Raw genomic sequence first — 22,322 nt, forward strand, 5'->3', positions numbered from 1 at the left:
GAACATCTCCTTGAAAAGCTTGAAGATCTTGAGAATAGAAGCCGCAGGAATAACGTTTGAATTGTTGGAATTCCTGAGCATGAGGAGGGCAGAGATAAGGTGAAATTCCTAGATGAGCTTTTCCCGAGTGTGCTCGACATAACAGGCCATAAACTGGAAATCGAGCAAGCTCACAGAATCCCAGATCCCAGATTTGCTGAGGGAGAAAGGCCCGATCAATCCTGGCCAAATTTCTGAGATCATCCGATAAAGATCTTGTGTTGAGCCAGGCGAGGAGCAAAGGGAAGCTTTCTTGGAAGAACCATAATATTTTCTTGTTCCCGGACTTTGCGAGTTCGACAAGAGAGAAACGCGATCAGTTCAAGGAATGTAAGAAACTCTTACATCAGCGAAAGATCACTTTTGCTCTGATGTTTCTGGCCAAACTGAGAATAGAAACGAAGGACGGTCGCAAAGTATTTACATGTCCCAATCAGGCAATGTTTTTATAGAATCAATGGGTGAGTAAACCATTGGGTGTTTCTCATGTGAGTGGGTCAACTTGCTGTATTACTCTGGCTTTTGAGGAAGCTGGGCGTCATTTTGGTTTCTTTTTTCTTTTTGCGTTGGCTCTGCCGAGCGGCTGGAGTTTGTTTTGTGAATAACACTTTTCCTTAAAGAAACTTTTGCTTTGACGGAAGATTACTTTTGCATTGAAGTTCACGGACAGTTTGAGAGTGGACACTACGGATGACTGCAAAATATCTACATGCTCACACAAAGGATGTCTTTTATAAAGTTGACGGATTGAGTAAGTCATGGTATATACATTTATGCGGCCTCCGAGTGAATTGACTCGACCATCCGGGGAACCGGGATGCCAGTTTTGTTTCTTTTTGTATTTGTTCTGCCTAGCAGCTGGAGCTTGTTCTATTGAATAACACTCCTTTGGAACAGCTGTGGATTAATCTGTTCGTTCTTTGTGCTTATTCCTCCTGCTGGCTGGAGTTTGTTTTGTTGAGTATATTTACGGGACATTGGAATGATTACGTCATCCGCTGAACTCATAACAGCTGGCTCACTGAACATTCGTTTGTCTGTCCGAGGAATCTGAATGGTTTTATATCAGCTGGAATTTGCTTTGTGGAAGATCACACCTTTGAGACAGTTCTGTGAATGAATCTACATGTTCTTTGTGTTCATTCTTCTTATTGGCTGGGGTTTATTTTACAAAGTATTCTCTGTTATGTAATTTTGCCTCACAAATTTGTGAGGCAAAATTGAGCAATCTTATGGCAAAGTTGTCGTGGGGGCTCGTGGGCATTCATGGACCTTTTGAGTTTAGAGGAATTATCGCCGGTTGGCGCTTTCGTGCGTTAATGCACACGTTTTTCTTTTTCTGTTTGTTTTGTTCGAGGGGAAGTTCGGGGTTTGATTGTTTCACTAATGGGGAATGTGGTCTGTATAATTTTGTTTTTGACACACAATTTATTTTTTCTACTATAAAAAAAATGTCAAATGTTAATATGAGTGGATTGTCTCTCTTCACATGGAATATAAATGGGTTTGGGCACCCCATAAAAAGATGGAAGGTTATTACTTTTCTTAAACGTAAGAAATATGATATAGTGTTTCTTCAAGAAACAAATCTCTCCCTGCAGGAAGCTGAAAAATTTGGGAAGATATGGGGTGGACATGTTTTCTTTAGTGCTGGCTCAAGTAAAAGCAAGGGAGTCATTATATTGATTAATAAACATCTACAATCCAAATGTCTCAAACAGACTAAAGATAAATTAGGGAGAGCCATTATTGTTTTAGCTGAAATGCAGGGGCAAAGGTTGATTTTGGCTAATATTTACGCACCTAACGCTGATGGTCAGGGCTTTTTTATAGATCTTGAAGGGATGCTGAAAACCGCTGGCACCCCTCATGATATAATATTGGGAGGAGACTTTAATCTTTTGATGGACTCAGTCATTGATCACAGTGAAGCAAAAGTGTGTAAGCCCCTTTTGTGTCCCTTTTGCAAAATCCTGATTTCCAACAAATGTTAAAGACTGAAATCAATGTTTATATAGAGACCAACTGGTCCTCAGTATCCTCTGTGGGCGTGGCTTGGGAGGCACTTAAGGCAGTTCTTAGGGGCTGGATCTTTCAGTATGCCTCATTCATCAAAAAATCCAAGGCACGAGAACTCATGGAGTTGGAAGGAAATATTAAAAGTGCAGAGGCAGAGCTGAAGCATCGTATGTCATCTGATAGCCTCAGAGAATTGACTCGATTGAAATACAGTGTAACGTCTGTGTAAGATCAGTGATGGCTAATTACACTTTGTTTGAAAAAAACTTTGTTTGAAAAAAAAACCTTTTAGCTTTTTGACATTTGCATATAAATTACTGACCTGGTCTCCACGTTTACATTTATATGGGTGCTAAATTGCAGATGGTCTTTATCACTATCAAAAGGATGCTAAAACAGGTCTCCTCTGAAGTGTCTCCATCAAGCTTCAAACACATTCCACAGAAAGGGAGGTGACTCCCCCCCCGTGCCAGGCACCAGAGCAGTTGTCTGTCTGCAGTAATTCCAATACACATCACACACACACCTAAAGACATTTTCTCTATTTAGGCCATAGTAAGCAGTTATAAATGTATCTGCTATGTGCATGTGTTGTATGTATATTCCCCTATTATATTAACTTGGTTAAAACCCTTTACTTGTATTAGTTAGACGTTAAATGCCTATATTCAAGTGTATGAGTGTATCTCTGCTTTAATATCGTCTGGAGGTTACCTTCTTGGTATCAAAATGATCTTCCCTTTATTTCTCACACAATAATGTACACCATGTGATCGTGAAATGCATCGAACAATTCTTACTATGTTTTGAATTAAAAGCTGCACTAGCGGTCCAGATCAGCAATAAAATGCGAATGGGCCATAAACGGAGACAAAGGATGTTTCTCCCGCTCAAAATGCATGCCTCTGATTGGCCACTCCACCCAAAAAATGGGTGCGGCAATGAACTATCAAAACTCCAGAGCGCAGACTAATCATCGCTCAAAACTCTTCTTCTTGAGACCAACCCACTCCAAAACTCTCTCTTGAGTTTAACCTTCTGGCAGTGTTTACCTTCAAGTAACTTTGTGGATTTCCTGTGGACTTCTTCAACTCACTCCTAAAGAAATCATCGAGAACCTCGTCTACCGCATCAAGACTCTTATTCAGCAACAAACCAATGCAAGTAACCATTTACAACTGATTAGATGCGCGTTTAAGTTTGAACCCCTTTTAAGGTGAATTGTGCCTCTGATGATTCTCATTTAGGTTGTGGTTAACTGACGTGAAATATTGCCATTCTGTGCTCTTCTCTCTCTCTGTTCCTTAATTTCCTTCATTCTATATATGTATGTTTGCTTAGTTTGTTTGTATGTTAGTTATAGTTTCATTTATTAAATCCCTTATATTCACAATTGATTGTCTCTGTGTTCCGCTCACAATTCAAAGTCACTGAATGTTGCTCCTTGCTACGTGCTAAACTACTGCTAGCACTGTATAAGTAGGAAGGCTATCGTTCCTTGGCCAGGAAAGTAATCTTCCTAGAATTGATAAATAATTATATTGTCTGCTCGGTGGACGGACAGATCAAGTAATTGTAATATCGATTCTGCTACAGTTAATTCTAAGATCTAATATAAATATTTATTATTAATTATAACCAGTTATAATTAATTATAAATAATTCCCTTTTAAGCTAATTTGCTACAACAGATATAATACTATTTTGTCGCGGAAAGTGGAGTGTTGGTTATTCAGCGTAAGACAGTCATACTTTGAGTCGGGGGACAAAGCAGGGAAGCTTTTGGCTGGATATATAAAGCAGAGAGTTTCTTTCTACCATTCCCTCAGTGAAATTTGCTGATGGTGAAATTTTTACCTCAGCCATTGATATTAATAATGCCTTTAAAGAGTTCTACCTTGATATTTATAGTTCCACGTCTACTGATGAAGATATTAGAAACTTTGTGGAACCATTAGATCTTCCAAAACTGACAACTGAGCAAAAAAACTCTCTTGATTCTGAGATAACCTTGGAGGAGCTTGACGAGGTAATTAAGTCCCTACCTACTGGCAAGGCTCCGGGTCCAGATGGTTTTGCTGCAGAATTTTTTAGATCCTATGCTACTGTTGGGCTTTAATGGTTGTTTAGATCAGTGCTACTATCAGAAATAATTGGTAATTATTTCTTTAGTTATTAATTAATATTTAAATTAATTAATTGAATCTAACTCATTAAAACCTCATATGGGGCTCCAGTAAATGTAGTGCGCTACGTTTAGGAGCGGGTTTGGTTATTAGCAATAATTAATCATTAAAGATAATTATTAATTATTAAAATCAATAGAACATTGATAAGAATCAATGTTAGCTTTTTTAATCCTTTAAATCAACAATTATCAAAGGTAATCACCAATCATTAACATCTATGATACATTAATTAAAATTAACACTAGCTTAGTGATCCTTCAAAATCAACAATCGTCAAAGATAATCAATTATCAAAAATCAATAGAATATTAATAAGGATTAACATTGATGGGGCACCACCCTGGGATCAGGGACTAATAACCAGATAGTATAACAGTCTCAATATTAGACTGTTTTCTTAGGAAAATCGACATCCGAAAAATATTGATTTTCGGGAAAAAAACAAAGAATGAAGGCTTGAATCCGAGCACTGACATCCCGTAAGCATGACACAGGTGTATGCAAAACAAACCAAAACACTTCTCTTTGTAATATAACAAAGTTTATTTATGCAGTAATATCAATTAATAATTAATACAATGCAGTCAATAAACTTCCGACTTACAACTATAAACTAAACAGTGATATGATTAGATATGGAAATCAAAATAATCCTATAACACATGAGGGTGTGTGTGTGTGAGTGTGTGTGTGTGTGTGTGTGTGTGTTGGTATGAGAGAGAGAGAGAGAATTAAGTGACAGCCCCAAAGCCGATTTCACGATCGTGGGAGAGAAAGCATCTGTTAGTTTATCACTCAGAGATGCGGTGGACGGCTCGTAAACCGTCCCGCGGTCTTTGATTCTTTAATGGATAAACTCAGTGTGCCGGTCTCACCTGCGATGGCGGAAATGCACAACAGTCCAATGTGGTTGGACTACAATACAGCAAATCAAATTTGTGATAATTAATACCCTGAGTATTAATAATGAGCGGACATGGCGGTCCGTAAACTGTACAAGCAATAACATTGATACACAAGAATAACACACTATAATATTCTATCTCTGCCCAGACGTAAACCTCTTACTTGAATCGCATGAGGATGCAGAATGTGTGTTCATCCGTCCTTTAACTCAGACTCGGTTCCTCGAGGCTCGGGTGATGACGGGAGGCCGTTTCCTCACTCTGTCGGCGGGCAGTACGGCTGCTGATTCTCGGCAGGCTGGCGGAGAAATCAGCAACATCGACTTGATTGAAGATGGAAGAGAAATCTTTTCTCTCTTCACTTCTGCAGGCAAACGGATGAAGATGCGGATTGCTCAGCAGTCTCCTTCGGATCCGTTAGTGTTCGGTGGAACACAGAATAATCTCAACTCGTCCAGTGAGATGGAGATTGTATGGCCACAGTTTCAAGTCAGACATTACTTCCTTGTGCCACGAGGCTGCACCTGAGAGCAGCGATGAGCTGCGTCTACACACGGCGAGCAAAGTTGCTGGAAGCAAATCCCGGAAGCATTTCAGAGGTATTTCTACTCCTGATGATGTCATGGTTGAGGTGCGTTCTGTCATGTGCCTCATCCAATAGGAGTTGAGAGTTCGATCCTTTAGTGAGCAAGGCTTCATGGGATTTGTAGTCTGTTTTGGACTCCCTTTGTTTGATTTTGGCGCAGTTTTTATCAGTAAGATTTATGAACTGGTATGTGGGGGCCTGAGTTAGGTTTTACGAATGTGTTAGGCCTGCCTTTGTCTTCTATCTGAATACATGAGGCCCAACACTACAGAACTGGCACCACTTTTGTTAGAAGTTTATACTGAATCATTAAAGAATGGAAAGCTTCCTCCAAACATGACACAAGCCAGGATCAGTCTGATTATTAAAAAGGACAAAGATCCAAGTGAGTGTAAAAGTTACCGTCCAATCTCCCTAATTCAACTAGATGTAAAAATTGTGTCAAAAATTTTGGCTAACCGATTAAGTAAGGTTATGACATCTCTTATACATATAGATCAGGTGGGGTTTATTTGGGGCCGCAGCTCTTCTGATAACATCAGGCGTCTCATCAATATCATGTGGTCAGTAGCGAATGATCAGTCTCCGGTCGCTGACATCTCACTTGATGCCAAAAAGGCATTTGATATGGTAGAATGGGATTATCTTTTTAAGATTTTGGAAATGTATGGATTCGGGATTACATTTATTGGTTGGATTAAGTTACTTTATAGACACCCTGTAGCAGCGGTACAAACAAATTGATTAATTTCAGATTACTTTACTCTGAATAGGGGCCCTCGGCAGGGTTGCCCTCTTTCCCCATTATTGTTCTGTCTTGCCCTGGAACCATTAGCAGCCGCTATAAGAAAGGAGGATGATTTTCCAGGGGTGGTGGCGGGAGGTGTGGCGCATAAGCTTCTGCTTTACGCAGATGACATTTTATTATTCATCTCCGACCCCACTAGATCTATGCCTTGCCTCCACAGAATTATTAATTCCTTTTTCAAGTTCTCAGGATACAATGTCAATTGGTCTAAATCCGAAGCTTTGGCTTTGACAGCATATTGTCCAGTAACAGCCTTCCAGCCGGGCACCTTCCAGTGGCCCAAACAGGGCATTAAGTAGTTGGGAATTTTATTCCCAGCAAATTTGTCTGATTTAGTCAGAGTTAATTTTGATCCCTTAATAAAAAGGTTTTCGAATGATGTGGACAGGTGGGCTTCATTACACTTATCGATGATTGGGAAAGTTAATGTAATTAAAATGAATTGTATTCCAAAATTCAACTACCTGTTACAATCTCTGCCTATAGATGCCATCCTCTCTTATTTCAACCAATTTGATAGCATAGCAAAGGCCTTAATTTGGAATGGTAAGCGTGCCAGGTTAAATTTAATTAAATTACATAGGCCGATTGACAAAGGTGGGTTAGGCCTACCCAAGATTTTGTTTTATTATTATGCATTTGTTCTCAGACATTTGGCTCATTGGTCACTTCCACCTGAGAGAGCCCCTCCCTGGTTTTGTATTGAAAAGTAAGCTCTTGCCCCTATCTTGCCTCTGCAAAGCCTTTCAATCAAATTAATCGGAGAAGTTAAGTCACACCCCGCTAATTCAAAAACTTCATGTTAGAACTAGCAACGGAGGATTGCGCTGCTTTACTCGAGGATGAACTGGAGTAATAAGGTGCGTTCATATGTGTGTGTGCGTGTGTGTTTGTGTGCGTGAGAGCATATGTGTGTGAGTGCGAGCGTGTGTGTGTGTGTGCGAGCGTGTGTATGCGTGTGTGTGCGAGCGTGTGTGTGTGTGTGTGCGAGCGTGTGTATGCGTGTGTGTGCGAGTGTGTGTGTGTGTTTGTGTGCGAGTGCGAGCGTATGTATGTGTGTGAGTGCAAGCGTGTGTGTGTGTGCGCGTGTGTGTGTGTGCTGAAGTGCGGGGGAGACGAGGGAGCATTTTAGACATTGTTTTGACTTTCTTAACTGATTTACTTTAACCAATGCCTTTGTTTTAATTGGTTATTTTGTTGTGGTAGCCTGTATGCTCTTTGAAATAACTGAAATAATTTGGCGAAGTGATATGGAACTGTTATGCGTCAAGACCTGGAACTACTTTATAGCCATGCGTTTCCTTGAAAAATAATTGCACACTTTAGAACGTCCATCAACCAATCAGAATCAAGCATTCAACAGACCCGTGGTATAAATATAAATATACAACAGTTAGTTTCGGTCCTCGAATCTGATTGGACGAGAGACGTGAGTACTGATGGTCTCACACCATCATCACGGATGCTTCACTGTGTGTATCACTCTGCTTGTGTTCCTGCGGTTCTAAACTAAAGTGTAAGAGCAGTACAGATGTGTTAAGCGCTACTGTATATGTGTCTCTTTACATGTAATTTTTTGACATTACATATGTTAGCCAGCAGGTGGTGGCAAAAGATAATTTTTGTGTGTAATATGAGCCAGTTAGGTGAAGTGAAGTCAGCGTCAATCAGTGTTTACATACAACAGCACTATGTGATCGCTTGTATTACTACTACTCTACTAAAGCTAGGAAATGGCTTTAATTAGCTATGAACGAACAACTTCAGAATTAAGGCTCATCACAGCTGAGAGACACAACAGACTGATTAATTACACAAACTGAAGGCGTTTACCTCTTACAGGACATTCCACATTGGAGAGGACATACTGTTTAAAATGGCGGAGAAGATTGTGGTTTCTATAGTGAATGACTTTTGCGCACCGGCTACCGTGAAATACCCCTGCTTGGATGGCTATTTTTCCACTGAGAAAGCTGATCTTCAGAAAGCTGACAGCATCTCTGCTTGGGAGTGGCAACAGGTGATGGCACATGCTCTCTCTCTCTCTCTCTCTCTCTCTCTCTCTCTCTCTCTCTCTCTCTCTCTCTCTCTCTCTCTCTCAATCTCTCTCTCTCTCCCTCGCTCTCTCTCTCACACACACAGACACATATCCATCCTTGTTTATCCAATAACTTGGCAGAAACAGCAGATATATCAACAAACAATTTTTTATGACCGTACTCAGTTTTTCCTGTTTTTTTCAAATTTACTTATTCATTGAACTGTTGTATATAAGCAATATCACATTTGAAATCATGCTTTATGGCCCTAAATCAGCACTGCTGTGATTACCTGCGGCCAAATCACAGCAGTACTGATGTAGGGCCATATAGCACGATTGCGAGTCTGATATTGCTTAAATATACCATGGACTGTTCGAATACTCAGCTGGAATGTGTGCGGTTCAAACTGTTGAATGCACAGGTAGTTCTGGTCAGTTTTAATCACTGTTCAATATTAATGCGCTGTTTGTAACCATATCAACATAACTTTAAAGAGCAAGCAGAGTGAGCAATAGCAATTGAAAACATTTCTTAACCACTTTCATCAGCATAGCTAATATAAAAGAAATCAGCTTGTTTTGCACGGAGGGTGAGATAAGGAAATAATTATTAAATGCATCTTTCGCTTTCCGGCAAGGCGATGCAAGACAATTTAAACTGTAATGTGTTGTGTATATTATGTTTCCGTTCTGAAGTGCTGCCTATAGCCCCTTATCATACAGTAAGTGCTACTTTTGCTGTCAGTGCCATGTTTGAAACATCATTAAATAAAACATTTCCTCTGGAGTGTCAACCCCTCTACATTCTGTGGATATTATTAATTCTGGATTGTGCATTTAAATTCACATTGTTGATCATGTGTGTGTTCACATACATTTTTCTCTGTGTCTAGTTTAGAACAGGCGGAGCTGCAGATCTAACGGCCCTTAGGTAAAATTAACCGTTATTTTTTATTCTTCCAGTTATAAGTTGCGCTGCAAAAAAATCTATGACAGCTGTAACTAATCAGTTCTCCGTTTCGCGTCGGGTGGTTCTTCACCTCCACGTCGTGCATTGAAAATCGTTTAACTCACACCAAGCCGTGGATTATCCCTTACATATCTACTGTATATATATATATATAAAAAACATTATGTTGCAATTAACATAATTTTTTTTTTTTTTTTTTTTAAATGCTGTAAAAGTATTGTTCATTGTTAGTTCATGTCAACTACTTCAGTTAACTAATGTTGCCCAATCAGCGGGAGAGAGATAAAAGGAGGAATCGGGGATGCCAGAGAGAGAGACGCGCACAGCAGTTTTGTGTGTGGGCTTTTGTTTCAGTTCAGTGTTTTATGTTGAATTAAAGTCTTTTTGATTGTTAATCCGGTTCCTGCTTCCTCCTTTCCCGGTGAAAGAGAGGCTTGTCTGCCACAGCCATTTTCCCTATTTTTGATTATTTCTTGTGTCAATTAAAGCAAGCCATTTTAAATAAAGAGATTTTGGATGTTAAAAATCTGGCATGCCATGTCCTGACATGCCATTTTTGGATGTATGTACACACACACAAATGAGATTTAAGAGCTACAGCAGAGAGGCAGAGATCTTCAGTGAATAATTACTTAAATGTCAGCCTGTACCTCAAATGAAGCAGTTGTATAGATTTACAGAAGTTGTGTGGACCATTTTTATGATATTTCCATTGTGCTTTTCTGTCAGTTTTGGAGCTTGACAGTCCCTGTCCCCTTTCACTTTCATTGTATGGAAAAGTTCAGACAGAATATTATAAAGCAACTCCTTTTGTGTTCTAAGGAAGAAAAATTTGGAGAGTGAGTAAATGATGACAGAATTTTTACTTCTGGGTGAACTATCCCTTTAAGTGATTTAACAGTAGGTGAGTATTAAACTTTAATGGTTACAAGCCATTGCTGACCACCTACAGTATATCTCACAATGGAGGGACATTTGGTCACAAACCCCTGCTGTAAAGGATTCTTAGTGACAGCAGTGAAAGCACACGTGGGGTTTGATGAGGGAGCACAGCCTGGCACACACTGGGTCAGCTCCACAAGAGTGGCATTCACCTCCATCTAATACAAGGGGACACACACTCTGCTCTCATGTGTGTAGCAAGGTGATGAGTGATGGGGCCCGGACCGGCACATCTGTGAGGAAGATCAGATTAGACAGCGTGTCGTCTGTTCTCGCAGACATTCCCTATTCATAAGCTCAACCCCTCCAGAGTGGCGCTGTGCCAAACTACCAACCCGCTGTCATCTCTCCATCTTTCACATCAGGTCATTCACCCCCCACACCCGATCACCAACACATGACATCCATAAAGAGAGATGAACTATTATTCGTACTTCTGTTAACATCCGGCCAATTCAACAGCTGCCACCCTTGTAAATAATAATTTTTAGACGTTTTGTACAAAACAAATTACAGTATACTTTTTACTTGGAGCAAGCAATGGTTATAGGACTAGCTCACCCAAAAATGTAAATGCCATATCTTCTGAAGCTATAGAAAAGCTTTATGAGAAGAACAGACCAAATTTAAGTCGTTATTCAGTGATAATCTTCCCCTCTTCCGGAACTCACAAATATCAGTTGCACTTGTTTTTAATTAAAAAATGGCACCTTTAGAAGTGTCATGGTAGGTTTGATGCCACTGATGGCAAATGTCATTGGTTCTTGCGTCATGTGACTATTTGCGACATAGCAAGGTTTTACACTATATGTGACCACAAATAAATTTGAGACCTACAGCAAAGGGGAAGATTATCAGTGACAAATGACTTAAAGGGTCATCATTTACACACCCTCATGTTATTACAAACAAGTAATGATTGTTTTTTCCTCCATGGAACACACAAAGGGATGTTAGGCAGAACGACAGCCTTAGTCACCATTAACTTTCACTGTATAGAAAAATTATGCAATGACAGTGTATGGTGACTGAGATTAACATTCTGCCTAACATTTCCCTTTGTGTTCCACGGACGAAAGAAAGTCTTGTGGCTTTGGAACAACATGTGGGTGAGTAATAATGACAGACTTTTCATTTTTTGGTGAACTATCGCTTTAATTTAAGGTCTGCTACTCACACAAAGCTATCATGTGGCTTCAGAAGCACACAAATCATGTGGAATACATGATAATGTTATGGTGATTTCAATCTTGGCAGTATAAATCACTATGCACTTTTGGATGGGAAATGTATGGGAAAGAGCAGCTCAGAAATTATCTAACTGTAAAAATGAAACAGGTTTGGATTGACATGTGGGTGAGTAAATGATGGAAATTTTGTTTATTTTTCTTTAAAAGGGAAATCATTTAGTGACTTTCTTAAGGGCAAAATAGTGGGAACTCATGGAACACCCTCTGCAGGATTCGAACCTACAACCTTTTGGTTGCCAGCCCAAATCTTTAGCCATATCGCCACAATACTATAGTTGAAGTGTTCATCAGCAGTTGTACCGACACAACAGTATATTCATGAAATGATGTAACCTTCAAAATAAACTTTTATAATGGTTGCTTAGTTAGTCATTTTGAAGGACAGAATTAGATTGAATACTAAGTAATGAATCAGAACTGATGTTGCACTTACACTGCACATGGAGGGATTCCTTCTCCATGCGGTAAACATGGCTCGCTCTCCTCCAGCTCAGGGCACACTGCTCCTCCACCCACAGGGAACTGCTGCACCTGACGTGTGCGTGTGTACCGTCCCTTGCGTCCATTTAGATCATAGCATTCCTTTGAACAGTCCGACCAGTCCGACCAATCCGACAACTCACAGTCCTTGGGGATGACACAGGCTTGGTATGTCACCGGGAGAGTCTGCTGGTTACAAAGGCTGCAGAGAACAACAGAAAAGTCTGTTACTGATACATACATTTATTAAAAATCCTCAAATGAATTTAAGCTGAAGTGTATACTTTCTGTGCCACTAGCTTAACCAAATGGAATTATGAAAATAAACATTATTTTTAAACAGCTTTCAGAATGCACCCTCTGTCTTCCATTGGTTGAACAAACAGATAGTCCCACCCTAAACTCACACCATTGGTTGAGCCAGTGTTGCAGTGTCGGGCTGGCCGTGCCGCTCAAACTAACAGAGGAATGTTAAAAGTGCCATAGAACTGCAGTGTTTAAACATTTTGGGGAAATCAACCTATGAAAGACTTACTTATAGTTGTCTCAACATATTAAGATGGGATAAAAGTAGGGATGCTCCGATCGATCGGCCAACGATCGGTATCGGCCGATATTCATGTCCTATGACTTGATCGGTGATTGGTAATTTGGCCGATCGCATAAACCGATTGCTCATGTCGCAAAAGACGCGTGGTTCCTTTAAGAATTCAGCAGCACTGTCATGGCTTCATGGAGTGTGGGGAATACTGGCATAGTGTTATAAGCCACAAGCTTTATTCAGTAGGTAAGAACGATGCAGTGGGAGAGGTATGGCGAATATGAAAAGTTTGTGTACTGTACTGTTAATGTGACATTTCACAAGTGACAAGGCAAATGGAAAACAGCGCTAGCTGTGAAACAGTCTTTACTATCTTTCATGGCAGCAGCTTCTCGGTCTCCGCTGGGCATAAGCATCTCAGTAATAAAGCGAGTTACAAGATGTGGTGTAATTCAAATTCCTTATTAAATATAGCTGCAAGCAGCGATGACGGGCCCAAGCACCATGGGTCAATTTCCAACTGGTGGCTTTCGGAAAACAATGCATGATGGGCGCATGCATTTGGTCGAGTAAACAAGTAAGACACCATGTCTTACCTTCTGCTCAGACATAATGGTTAACAACTTTGATGTGTGTGGCAAATTAAATAAATGTGTAATTATGGCAAGTTTTGGAATACCCTTGAACATCTATTGTTGCCAGCTGGAGGCTCTATGACCATAGCCCACCATAGCCTACCTTCATGTCTTAAGCGTTATTAATCATATGGCTGAGTTTGTCAAAAATGCCTGAATACAATCCAGCATCATGTAATTTGATCCATTGCCATGACAACACTTTTCAAGATATCAAGAATCCCTTCACAATTTTACATCAACGGTGTCTTGACATTATTGTTAACAATTTTGAAGCGATTTGGGTAAATGTAAAAGGACTATTTTAAAGTCTGTTGTAAGTGCCACACTTCTTGCTGCCAGGTGGTGGTGCTATGACCGTGACCCACAAAAGTCATATCCATGTGATCAGCCCCCAAGAATGAACATACAACTACATTTTTATCTAAATTACACAATGTACGCAGAAGATATGAGACACTTCCTGTTTCCCATTTTTTGCCATTAATTTATTGCGTCGCCATGGCAACACCATTCGATATATCATTTTTTATCAACATTTTTTTTTTTTTTTTAAGCATGCCAAGTGCCACAAAAACTCCCAAATATAGGAAGAAAGGAATAATAAATACTAATGTGTTGCCATGGCAACACTATTTAAGATATCAGATATCCCTTTACAATTTTACATCAGCAATATCTTGATATTATTCTAAAGAATTTTGAAACAATTCATGTAAACATAAGAGGGCTATTTCAAAGTCTGTTAAAAGTGCCATACTTCCTCCTGCCAGTTGGTGGCCATATGACCATGACCCATAATTACTGCATCCATGTGATCAGCCCCCATTATCAAACATACAGCTGAATTTTCATCAAAATCACACAATGCACGCAGAAGATATAATGTACTTCCTGTTTCCCATTTTTCACCATAAATGTACTGCTTCACCATGGTGACAATATGTTCACAATTTAGTATCTACAATGTCCTGGCATGATGTTGCCTAATGCTAACCCTAACCTAACCCTAACCAGAACCTCCCTGCAACTTTGCTCAGCCCTAATTGCCAAAGACTCTGATGTGTGTCCAAAATTTCATGAATGTTAAGTACCCCAAAAGTACAGAAAACCTTGACAAGAGTGACAATAATAATACACATAGCCACAAGTGGCTATTGTCAGGGCCAAGCACATATGACGAGAAGTCCAAAATAATCAAATTTGACCGAAAAGATCCCGTGGATGCTGTGGACACACATGGTGTGACATTTCAATTGCTGTGAGCACAGTTGCAAAATGAGGATTTTCTTAAGTTATAGCGCCCCCAGCATCAAAAATGAATGAAACTCAGCATCTTAACTCAGAGTGTTCTCTTCTCCATGTGTACAAAGTTTTGTTAAGTTTGAAAATTGCACATTCAAGATAGAGGCTAATTAGTCATTTTTGGCCACACCCTAAAATGTATTTGTTTATATCTTCGGAACAATCTGACATATATCAAAATTCTTTTAACAGCTTTTTGTCAGGTGGGTCTGTAAATGACGTATACCAAGTTTCGTGCGAATCGGACAAACAACCTAGGACGAGTTTGAAAAATTATGTTAGAAAGTCGTAGAAAACCTTTGTTGCGGAAATGGAAATTCATGTGACCGTATGACTTGAGGGCACTGATGGATTCAGAAAAGCTTTAGAATTTTATTCTAGCTTATACGGTTCTAGAGATATTAGCAAAAATGTGAATTAGCTAATTATAGTGCCGCGTGTGGCCGATTGCCATGAAATTTGATATACCACTTTATGTAGACACCCTGCTTGTGTATAGTAAGTTTCATAACCATCGGTTAATCCTAATATGAGTTATTAGGTGCTGAAAATTGATTGGCCGCTGGCAGCCATATTTGTTGATTTGTCGAATCGTTTAAAAAAATATATGTTAGCACTTGAACGAAAGATGCATATTTAATTTGAATTTTTTTTTAGCGCCCCCTAGTGGCAGAATTGTACGGAACTTTGCGTACATCTTCAAAATGTCCTGCTGCCGACGCATACCGTGTTTGGTTAAGTTTGGAGTTTGCATTGAGTAGATATTGATCGATTACTCAAATCACATTAAACCGAAGGAATTGTATCGTTAATATCTTTGGAACAATTTGATGTATAGAAATTCTTTGAAAAACAGGAGGGTCTGTAGATGATGTATACCAAATTCCATGCCAATTGGACAAACGGTCTAGGAAGAGTTCTAAAAAGTATATCTTTCAAAAAATGTAAAATGGGAGAAACAAATTATAGATGGAAATTAAATCGAGATTAGCATTTTGTAGGGCCTGTCCCAAGGAATCAGAAGAAAAATCATTTAGATTTTAGCCCTCACAGTTGTGGAGATATGAACCAAAAGGTAAAAGGGCTTATTATAGCACCACCTAGAGTCGGATGGGTGTGCATGTATGCGCCTGAGTAGCAGTTGGGATTTGGGACCATCCTGCCAAGTTTGGTGTCTCTAGGACTTACGGTCTTTGCTGCCCATTCGCTTTTAGGGCAGAAAAATAATAATAAATATAGCTGCAAGTAGTGATACCAGGGTCAAGCCAATTATCGGCACCATGAGCAGCAAAAGAAGCTTTGTGACATGTTTTTGGTTAGAGTCCGATGAACAGTGTATGAGGAGTTAGAGAAAGTAAACTTTCAATCATAATTTTTTTTTTTTTTTTTAAATAGCTACTTCTTAGAATTTTTGTCCAGTATGTGGCGCTGTTCTGAAACTGCTCAGGTAGTATCTGGGCATGATGTCATGCAGGAAAGCGTTCAAGAGTTAAAAGCCAAAATAACCATTTTTCTATCTCCTGATCAGTAGGGGCAGTGCGCCAAAACACTGCAGGTAACCTCAGGGCCTAATCTTGATGACACGTACCAAGTTTCGTCCCTATCTCTCAAAGCATTGCGGAGATACAGCCTCAAGTTGAATTTTGCGCGTTCTTCATCAAATTCGTTGAAGCGCCATTTGAAAACGGTATGGTTTATCAAAATTCTGTGAATAAATTTTTGTCGTGAGTGCCTCTAGATGATGCAGGCCAATTTTCGTGCAGATCGGACAAACAGTCTAGGAGGAGTTCAAAAAAGTAGGTTTTCAAAACATTTAAAAATGGCGGACATGAAGTTTGTTCGATCATGACATAATTGGTATCATTGTTCTCGGCATGGAATCTATCAAGACCAGTCTCATGACAGTAGGCAAAAGGAGTCAATAGCTATTAGCATTTTTAGAAATAACATTATAATTTGTAACCACAAGGTGGCGCTGTCTCGAAACTTTTTGAGTCCCTTCAGAGCATGGTGCCAAAGACACATACAGAGTTTTGTAAGGATACGCCAAGTCATTCTTGACCACTAGGTGGCACTGTTCCGAAACAGAGCAGGCACCCTTGAGTCATGGTGCCTATGACAAATAAGTTTGGTATGCTAAATACCAACGCTAAAGCGTTACGGAAATATACCCTCACGTCCATTTTGCCGTGCTCTTCATCGAATTCGTTGAAGCGCCATTCGAAAACGGTATGGTTTATCAAAATGCTGTGAATAATTTTTTGTTGTGAGTGCCTCTAGATGATGCAGGCCAGTATTTGTGCAAATCAGACAAACGGCCTAGGACAAGTTTGAAAAAGTAGGTTTTTCAGAAAATTCAAAATGGCGGAAAATTTTTCATGACGGAAAATGACATCATAGGGTGCAGTCAAATCATCTTGAGCCAAGGAATCAGTAAAAATAAAAATAATTTTGTTTATAGGACTCACGGTTCAAAAGTTATTAACATAAACGTGAGTGCAAATTTGGGCAGTTGGTGGCGCTAGAGGGTTTGAGGTAGAGATGCCAAATTTGCCGTGATAACAGATCAGACTGTCCTCTATCTGTGTGCCAAATTTTACTTTCCCGCAAGCAGATCTATGGGCTGCCATAGACTCAAAAGCGGAAGATGAAGAATAATAAGAAAACTAACGAAAACAATAGGGGTCTTTGCCCCTTCGGGACTTGACCCCTAATAAGAAGAAGAAAATCCTAATGGATACAATAGGGTTCCAGCACCTTTGGTGCTTGGTCCCCTTATAATAAAATCCTAACAGATACAAAAGGGCTCCAACACCTTCGGTGCTTGGCCCCCTAATAATAATAATACAAATCCTTAGAAAAACAATAGGGCCTCCGCACTTTTAGTGCTTGGAAGAGGTGTTAGTGAGGCCCACAGGGGGTACTCACCCTGAGGTCTGTGTGGGTCCTTACGCCCCACTATATTGATGGGGACACTATACTGTAAAAAGGCACTGTCCTTCGGATGAGACATTAAACCGAGATCCTGACTCTCTGTGAGTTTTTAAAATCCCAGGACACTTCTCATAAAGAGTTGGGGTATAACCCCGGCATCCAGGCCAAATTCTCCCCATTGGTCTAATCAATGATGGCCTGTTAATAATCCCCCTCCATTAATTGGCTGTATCACTCTACTCTCTCCTCTCCACTGGTGTGTGGTGAGTGTACTGGCAGACTATGGCTGCCGTCACATCATTCAGGTGGATGATGCACACTGGTGGTGGCTGAGGAGAGTCCCCAAGAAAAGTGCTATTCAAGTGTAACATTCATTCATTCATTCATTTATAAAAAGAGATGGTCTTAATGGAAATAATCTTGCTTCTTTGCTTCATCAGAGAAATCTTGTCCTTTACATTTCAGTACAGTTCCAAGGTCCCTAAAAAAATAAGTGCAACCTTATCTGTTTGTGTGGCATTTCACATGATTAAATTAAGAATTTTTTTGGTGCAGAAATTGACTTACATTATTAGTGGTCCTCAAGTAAAACCTACACTCAAAACTACGAGACTGGCTTTGCTCAAGCAGCCTTAAGGGGGGGCTGTCTTAATCTTTTTACATCCTTGAAATAAAGACAAATACTATCATAATTTTTTACATTTAGTTCTCACTGCAGTCAATATTGATTGCAATTCAATTTATATATTTATTACATTTTGATTTCCATGAATTTGAATTAAAAAGCATTAAAAGGATGCTTCCTGCGACATATGGGGGAAGGACATAATTGAGACTGTGGCCCTCATAGACATGCAAGGATGAACTGCATTTGTCTTAAAGGAACAGTTCTCCTAAAAATGAAAAATCTGTCATAATTTACTCACCCTCATTTCGTTCCCAACCTGTATTAATTTCTTTCTTATGAAGAATCATGAATATGCAGTGCTCATTAATGTGCAATTTACATCAATATTTTCTTTAATATTATTTGTTTCTCACCAAAAACCTATTGTATGCTTTCAGAAGACTCGGAATATGATGCACAAGTGGCATGGACTATTTTATGACAATTTTGGGTCCCTTTTTAAGCTTTGAAGTGCACTATCAACTGCCATTGCACTAAAAAAATGGATCGGGATAATGATTATTATTATTATTTTTTCTGAAAGAAAGTCATACAGGTTTGGAACAATATGAGGGTGAGTAAATGACAACCAGAATTTTCATTTTTGAATAAACTAATCCTTTAAGCATCTATTAGATATGAGACATTCTATAATACTGGCATTATCACATTTTCAGACACGTACACAAATTAAGTGAATTAATGGCTGTTTACACTGTCACAAAAAAATCTGATTTTTTTACTCGCATCTGACACAGGTCGGATATTGTTGCACACGTGTAAATGCAAAAATCCACACATCTAGACATCTGACCTACGTCTAGACATGCATATCCGATTCCCCTTGGCTTTTCTTAACTGCGTGTCATTATGAAGCGGACGTGCCTGTAGGCACTCACACAAAATATCAAAGCTTCTCTTGTTGAGGGGTAAGTTTTGTACCCTCTCTCTGTCGTCAAACGTGTGGACGTGGTCCCACTACTGCTGACTAGCCCAATTCAAACGGAATAAGTTTTATATGTGGACGTGGGGTAATGTAATAATTATCAGAGCTTCTCAGTAATTTTAATCCTGTGCGAATAGGTCATGTCAGTAATTTTTAGACTTTTTCCGGACTGTGCATTCCGGCGCCGGTAAAAATTACAGCGTGATTACTCTACTATGAGGCGGTCTGTAAAAATAACCTCTGGTAATATTAATCCAGTGCAAATTAATAAAAAGCCAGTAAATCTGCACTTTCCAACCCTTGAGCCCTTTAAATATTAAATATGTACCCATGTAAAAGAGAAACGAGCAGTTTTTGATTATGATTTGGCACAGTGAGTGCAGGAAATTGTGTTGAGCCCAGCGTTTCGGAACATAAAATTACAAAATATGAAGGGATTGTCCATATTTTTAATTCAAGAATGTAATACAAGATTACAGGCTTGTTAATGTCACCAGTTTTAACCAGATAATCCAATCAATTTCTTCTTATAATCACAGATACAGTATATGATCATGCTTAATATGTCCTGCATAATTAATAAGCACATTATACATTTTCTAATAGGTCAGTTATGCGTGACAGCAGTGTGTAAATGCTGTATACACACCCATCTTTGTGATTTTTAAAGACACTGCTTATCCTGTACATGTGAACTGATGGTAAATATTACAGATGTCTGCAGTAATAATTACTATATGGACATATGTCAGGAAAACTAATCCCGTCCGAATAGGTCTTTAGCCACACTCGTCTAACCAATGTTGAAATCATTAAAGCCATGCTTACCATGGCAGTAGTGAAAAGTTGCTTTTGCCTTTTTTTTTTTTTTTTTTTTTTAATTGCATGCAATTTTGCCTACTTTTGAAAATATTAAATATCACATGGCCATTCAAAACCTTAGGGTGAACCATGGCCCTCATAAGTGAAAGCGTTCAGCAATGGGACCATTCGAGTTTGGGTGGGAGATTAATGTAAACATAGATATCAGATACGAGTCGTGTCTTCAGTGAATGTAAACAGGCCGGGCAAAAACAAATTGGATACGGTCAAAAGATCGGATCTGTGCATTAAGCCTTGCAGTGTAAACGCAGCCAATAAGTTTGACTTGTGGGCATTTAAGACAATGCAAGGTCTGGTTTTACATTCAATCATGGTTTTCTTGTCCCTGACCTTGCCATTCCATACATTTGATCCGGGGCAGGACGCAGCATAAATGCAGTCATCAGAATCAGTTAAGCCTCTTTGGGGATTTCAGCCATCTGTGAAGTCAATAAGTAGCTCTAATGTACCGATCTGCCTGGGACAGTTCACATCTATCTCCCATCTTCCATCACTAATCCCATATAACAACACATACAGCCAGATATTACAAGTCCCCATTCTAACTCTAGAGAAGGAACACATGGCGAGTATGAAAGACATTTTGGTTTCTGAATAACACGACAATATCTCTTTTTACAAAAGTAGAGAAAAAAATTCTGTTGTGGCCATTCATCATGTGAGACAGAATGAGGACAAACATGTATTGGAGGATGTGCTCATAACATGCTTTAACATGCTCTTCAGTGACTTCAATACAACTTGCACTCAACATCAGGCTGAGCAAACATGTAATGGAAAACCACTTGGCACAGAAGAGTCACTAATAATCCCAGGCCATATTCATAGACTGTGTAAAACTGGTTACTTGTACTGTTGAGAATTATGGGTGACATTTCTGAAGGAAAATGACCATTGAATCTGTTTTGAATAGTTTTGGTTTTGAACAATGCAATTACATTAGGGGCAGGATGTGGCAGTTTCAAATAGGGCAATAGATTTATGGGTAGTAAATAAGACATAAGGCATGATATTTCAAGTCTTTTGAAGACAGGTAGGTTTTAGTGAGAAACACTCAGAAACTTAAAGGAATATTCCAGGTTCAATAAGTTAATAAGTTAAGCTCAATCAACAGCGTTTTTGGCATAATATTGATTACCACAAAAAAAAAAAAAAAAAAAAAAAACTTTTTTTACTTGCCCCTTCTTTTCTTAAAAGAAGAAGAAAAAAAAAAAAAAAGTCTGGGTTTCAGTGAGGAACTTACAATGGAAGTGAATGGGGACCAATTTTTGAACATTAAAATACTAACTTTTTCAAAAGTATGGCCAAAAGACACTAAACAATATGTGTTAACACAATTTTAGTGTGATAAAATCACTTACTAACCTTTTCTGTGTAAAGTTTTAGCCAATTTTACAAATTCATTGCCATGACAATGTAATGTTGACAAACCCTAAAACCCTAAATTGACTGTAAAAATTAGAATTTAAACAACTTTACAGCTCAGCTAATACATTGGTTTTAACAGAAGAATTAATGTAAGGGCTTTTATAAAATTATAAGCTTCATATATTTGCATTTCAACCCTCCGAAAAATTGTCCCCTTTCACTTCCATTGAAAGTGCCTCACTGTAACATATATTTTTGCTTCTTTTTTTTTTTAAAAGAGGGACAAGTCAAATATTTTTTTTTTTTTTTTTTTTTTTTCGGTAATCAACATTATGCCACAAATGCTGTAGACTGAGGAATATTCCTTTAAGTATATTTTTCAGTGAAAGTCTTGATGTCACTTGCGCATTCATGAGTGCTTTGAGGGAAGCTTGTTCAGGGTCGCTTGCACCGTTATGCGATAAATTGTATTGTTTAGACCTAAAATCAAAGCAACTTCTTGCTTTTCTCATGTAATCATGGATGCACAACGCAACTTTAATAAAACAAATGGGTTGTTTTTTTTAAGCTTTAAAGTGAGGCACTTTCCACCTGCCATTGCATTAAAAAGACAGATAAGTATTCATTATTTTATTTTTTTTCCTTTTGTGTTCCAAATAAGAAAGAAAGTCAAATAAGTTATGAACGACAGAGGTTGAGTTAAATATGACAGAATTTTCACTTTTGGGTGAACTATTTCTCTTAATATGCAAGTTATGTGTGACAAATCCCCAGCAGAGAACAAGAAATCAAATGAACTGAATGAAATCATTACC

The 22,322-nt window shown here is 38.9% G+C and overlaps 2 protein-coding genes across 2 annotated transcripts in view; one reads left to right on the forward strand and one right to left on the reverse strand.

Annotated features, from left to right (window-relative positions):
- LOC127420834 (thrombospondin type-1 domain-containing protein 7A-like) overlaps nt 1-22,322 on the reverse strand; it is a 228,482-nt gene that overhangs the window by 121,810 nt on the left and 84,350 nt on the right. The window contains exon 3 of the mRNA XM_051663396.1: nt 12,183-12,431. Within this exon, the coding sequence (XP_051519356.1) occupies nt 12,183-12,431 (249 nt within the window). The remainder of the gene's footprint in view (nt 1-12,182; nt 12,432-22,322) is intronic.
- Nucleotides 1-22,322, forward strand: part of LOC127421662 (uncharacterized) — a 726,036-nt gene that overhangs the window by 12,827 nt on the left and 690,887 nt on the right. The gene's annotated exons all lie outside the window — the stretch shown is intronic.

Source organism: Myxocyprinus asiaticus, chromosome 30 (assembly GCF_019703515.2).
Source record: "Myxocyprinus asiaticus isolate MX2 ecotype Aquarium Trade chromosome 30, UBuf_Myxa_2, whole genome shotgun sequence".
NCBI classification, from domain to species: Eukaryota; Metazoa; Chordata; class Actinopteri; order Cypriniformes; family Catostomidae; genus Myxocyprinus; species Myxocyprinus asiaticus.